Below are 4928 nucleotides of genomic sequence, written 5' to 3'. Positions count from 1 at the left end.
GCGGCGCAGAGACTACGGGGCGGGTCGCCTCAGATAACCCCGGGCTGCCAGCTTTTATTATTTTTAATGTATTGAATATCAAAATTATCAAAACTAAAAACGACATCCATTGACCCGGCTTGAAACAATTAATGTGCCTGGGGGGTTGGTTTTTCTTTACTCTTTTCGATGAATTGCACCAGGTAGGAAAGTCAGATATTGCATTCAGTTTTGTTTCCTGCAGTTTCTTCTTCTTTATCTTCTTCTGTTTCTTGTTCTTCTTCCTCTCCTACTTCATTAATTAATTGTTTTTTTTTTATAATAATAATAGTTGTTTGTGTTTGTTTTTCTTTTTTAAATATCGCAGGGTAGTTTCTTTTTTAAATCTAAAATGTGTGAGATACCCTAATTGTCGGAAGAATTGATAGACAAGTCATTGTCTACTTTATGTTGACACGGAAAAGCAAAACATGTCTGTTTAAAGGTTTGTATTAATATTTTAAATCATACTGCGTACCTTCCTACCAGAATGATCTATCCAGTAATGGTTATCAAAAGGAGTCCGCAGTAGGTCTATAAATAAAATACATACACAAATCGTTAAACTAACATTATAACAAGTATTTCTTAAGGATTATGATTTGTAAAACATGCTAAATAAATTCCTTAATCCAGGCTTTGAGTGTGTCAAAGAAAATAGTCATAACATTATCAGCAAGGAGCCTCAAGCTAAATCAAAGGACTAAAATAGTTATTTTAATATCTACTCAGTATTGTCATGTCAAGTTCATGGGTACCGGCAATGTGTTTTACTTACATGCCCTTTTTTGTACTCTTATTGAGATACATACAGTGCAATATGCGCAAAAGTTTTTTCGTCTGAGAGCATAGTTACAATACATGAGTTGTATCTTTGGTTTGGTTTAAAGGAAAGTCAATTCGCATCCTGATCCGCAAATTCGTTTTTGAATTCGGGTTGAAACTGAAAAGTAAGTCCTTTCAAAACAAACACAGCAAAACATTATTTTCCAAGTGTCAGTGTCAATGAAGAGCGTCATGCGCAACCTAAATAAATAATATGCGTATTGTTATGGTGCGTGTACATAACATGAATATTTTAGTTAAATAAATAAACTGATTTTATGTATTAGATAAACGTTTGATACATTTTCCACTTCTGTCTAGCAATTTAAGCTTAAAGTGACAAGTATCATTTCCATTTAATGGACAACCTGTCAAGACTTGATTTCTCAGATATACTAATACTTTTGCTCTGAATAATATTAATGCAACAAAACACAACAACAGAAACAACAAATATGTAAATCTTCAGATAAAAAGAAAAAGTATTTATAAAAAATAAAGGCAAAAGTCTATTGGATTTTATTTATGATATACCAATACTACTGTACGCGTTGTATTGTATTTTTGACTTTGATTTCTAGCTCTCTGTTTCTTTCTTTCTTTTCATTTGTGTTTTTTAACATTAAAAAGTATGTTAGCTTTTGCTTAATATATATGTTATAATTTCTTACAGGGTCCTTCACATCTTGAACCCTAGACCATTACCGGGCCCTATCATGCCAGTAGATGTAGCCATGAGACTCTGCCTGGCACATTCACCCCCCCTGAGGAGTTTCCTCAGCTCTTATGAGGACTGCAGGGGGAGAAACCTGGTGAACAGGTACAAACCACTGAGACCGTGCATCAGCTCAAAACAAGAGGAAGAGGCAGCGAGCGTGCAATGGCAAAAACCCAAGACCAAATCGAAGAAGAGGGTGGTGTTTGCTGATTCTAAGGGCCTGTCCCTCACAGCCATACACGTGTTTTCGGAGTTTGAGGAGGATCATATTTCAGAGCTGCAGTTCGATCTCACTGACCTGGAAGATGCCACAGGGGGTTTGAAAGTCAGTAAGGACAGAAACTTGGTCCTGGACTTCTGCCAACCTGCTGCCGATTACTTGGATTTCAGAAATCGTCTCAAAAAGAATTTCGTGTGTCTGGAAAATTGCTCCCTCCAGGAAAGGTTGCTTGCCGGCACAGTGAAAGTGAAAAACACAAGCTTTGAGAAATCTGTCCAGATACGCATCACTTTCGACACGTGGAAAAGTTACACGGACGTCGAATGCGTCTTTATGAACAATGTTTACGGTTGCTCAGAAACCGATACCTTTTCTTTTGTCATTGACCTGCCAGATTTTGTGCCCCCTCATGAGCGAGTTGAATTCTGCATTTCTTTCAAAACCCAAGATCAGACCTTTTGGGACAATAATGACGAGAAGAACTACAGACTAGTGCACACCGAGTTGAAATGTCATGGTGTTCAGGTCCCACCTATTCTCCAGAATAAAACGTCAGAATATAAAACCCCCAACAAGCCTCAGGAGATGGAGTTTGATCAATTCGGTAGTCCTAGGACGTCAAGTGGACTCTTCCCCGAATGGCAGAGCTGGGGCCAGGTTGAGAACACCGCCCCCTATTGGTGACTGCATGCTTCATGTTAGACAAATGCACAGGAGTCGTTTTCCAGAAGTCTTTGCAAGTGCTTGGAAAGACGAGAAACAAAGTCACTTTAGGAAGCCTGAAGCCTAATGGTTTATACTCTACATGGTTCCCGAGTACAGCAAGTACAGCTTTTTGTGTTTTAAACGGAAATGCTAGAACATAGAAAACATTGATCTTCTTTTTTTGCCTCTTCAACCGATATAAAGAAGACTCTGCTTTCAGTGTTGTGGGCTTTAGGACACAAGTGCTATTGAAACGTTTTTTTGCTAATCCAAAAATGGAGAGGTCCAAGTGCGAGTGTATCATATGTATAATTTGGGGCATGGGTTATGCTCAAGTTCTTATTACAGTACCTCAGCATTGCCTTCTTTCACTTTCTGTAGTGATAACCTAACCTAGCTATATCCCAAATCACTTTCAATAAGTAGCAAGTGTGTACCATTTAAGCAGTGTGCATAAACCTTTTATAGAATACTCTAGCGAATCACTTTGAAAGACGCAGGCAGAGTAACAAAATACGTACAAATCACTAGTTGAGACACTGATGAGTTGTAGCAGGTCTAAGACATGCTGTAAGGAAATTCAGAAACTGTATTAAAAATAGTCTAGTTTTGAATTATCAAATCAGAAATATTTGTTACATTCAAAGCATGATATTGAGTATTGTTTTTATTAATCTGATGTCTTTCTCAAAGCAATTGAAGCTAATTTTGATTTGTCTATTTGACAAAAATACTCATCAAATAATCATGCTGTTCATGGCCTCATAATATTTGAAAATGAATTAAAACAAATAGTTTAGTATTTGGTATTTTACAGTTCAAACTGAAATATATACCAGACCTTGCAATTAAAAAAATAAATATTGTGAATGTTGTTGTCTACTTAAACTTTAAGTTTGGTTCCTTGTATTAAAATCGTATTTTACCAGTTAGACAGCTTAAGATGGATTGGTTTGATTTCATGTACTATAAACAAAAGCTTGCAACCCCGAAAAACAAAGTATTACGTTAAAGAAATGTACATTTATACTGATCATATATTGACATTTAGAAAGACATTAGTAAGGACAGAAGAAGATGATTCAGTTGAACTTGAAGTTCAAACACATTTTCTTACCCAGAAAAGTGCCTTTTGTTTGAATCGGATGCCACCATGTGAAGCATTTGTCTCATCTCCCATCATTACATCTGAATCAAGATTAAATATGCACCAGTTCATTGGAATTATTTATTTATGATCACAGCAATAATTGCCACCAATTGTTGTTTGGTCTGTTTAATGTAAGCCACCTGAATGTTGTTGTGCTGTAAAAGATTCAGTGGTGAGCAGTTTGCACTGATGGAAACGAAGCCTTTTAAATCTGTGAATGTGAGTGTTTAAACTGGTACAGATACAAAGTCCTTCATATTGAAGATGTTTAATTGTGGTACCTTCTAATTAATTACTTTCAGGAAAGAAATTGGTTGTCCTAATTTCCCAATAGAGTAAATATTTACATGTAAGAAATGCATCTTCCCTTTTTGCACATAAATGTTTGCCTGCATTTCTAATCACTTTTTGAATATTTATAATTACAGAAGCAAGTAATACACTTCACCAGGTTATTCTCTACACAGTATTTGCTGCTATGTTTTTGTATATGCTGGTTGTCTTGCATTTATTAATCCAGTGCTATTAGAGAATATTGTTGTGTGTGAAACTGAGGAGTGATGTGCAGAATGAGATGGCATGTTATGTAAGGGTTGTATGAGTAAGTAAATAAGAGTGTGTAGGTGAAAGAGTCTAAGAGGAAATGTGTCATAGTGGACCTGCTATCCTTTCCCTTTTTAAGAAATGGAGGTCATTGTGAGTCAGATATCTCTAAAGTCTGTTTGAAAAGGTATGCTATCCGATTTGTTTTTTTTCCAGAAGTGCAATGTGGAGGTGAATGTTAAGGGGTGATGCACAAAGCCTGTATCTGACACCCAGATATTTTTTTTTACTGTAAATACATGTTTCTTGTGTGCCAGAACTTTTCTCTCTTCTTTGTCCCTTTAATAAATAATTTTTTATATTGTCAATGGCTTTTGCCTGCTTTGTTGTCTGCAGTCATTCATCATATGAAGTGACAGAAAGAAATCTAAATCCAGATTAGATACAATTCTGAAGTATAAAAAGCAAACCTTAAAGGTTAGGAATAATAGCCTTTTATGTCACCAAGCATTGCTACAGCTATTTAAGTGATGCAACTGTAATTTTACTTAAATTTATATGTCTGCCATATTCACTTTTAAGATATCAGTTTGCTTCAGTACTGTAGTGAGTCATTGAGTCAACTGAGTTTGACTCCACTAACTGTTTCGCCCATTTCAGGAACTGAAGTTAACAATAACAATCAAAGGATTACTGGTTATCTTTGAATAATTTATTAACTATATTTGTCTACATTTAGCAGTTCTAGT

At 35.8% G+C, this 4928-nt stretch overlaps 1 protein-coding gene across 1 annotated transcript; it reads left to right on the top strand.

The window, feature by feature from the left end:
• Positions 1-4547, top strand: ppp1r3cb (protein phosphatase 1, regulatory subunit 3Cb). Its single transcript, XM_066693412.1, has 2 exons — positions 1-182; positions 1517-4547. Exons 1-2 carry the CDS (start codon positions 169-171, stop codon positions 2463-2465), a joined length of 963 nt encoding a protein of 320 aa, XP_066549509.1. The 5' UTR covers positions 1-168; the 3' UTR covers positions 2466-4547.
• Positions 4548-4928: the final 381 nt, after the last annotated feature.

This window comes from Amia ocellicauda, chromosome 20, assembly GCF_036373705.1.
Source record: "Amia ocellicauda isolate fAmiCal2 chromosome 20, fAmiCal2.hap1, whole genome shotgun sequence".
Classification (NCBI taxonomy): Eukaryota; Metazoa; Chordata; class Actinopteri; order Amiiformes; family Amiidae; genus Amia; species Amia ocellicauda.
Note: the sequence above shows the minus strand (reverse complement) of the source record. Positions and strands in the feature narration are given on the sequence as shown.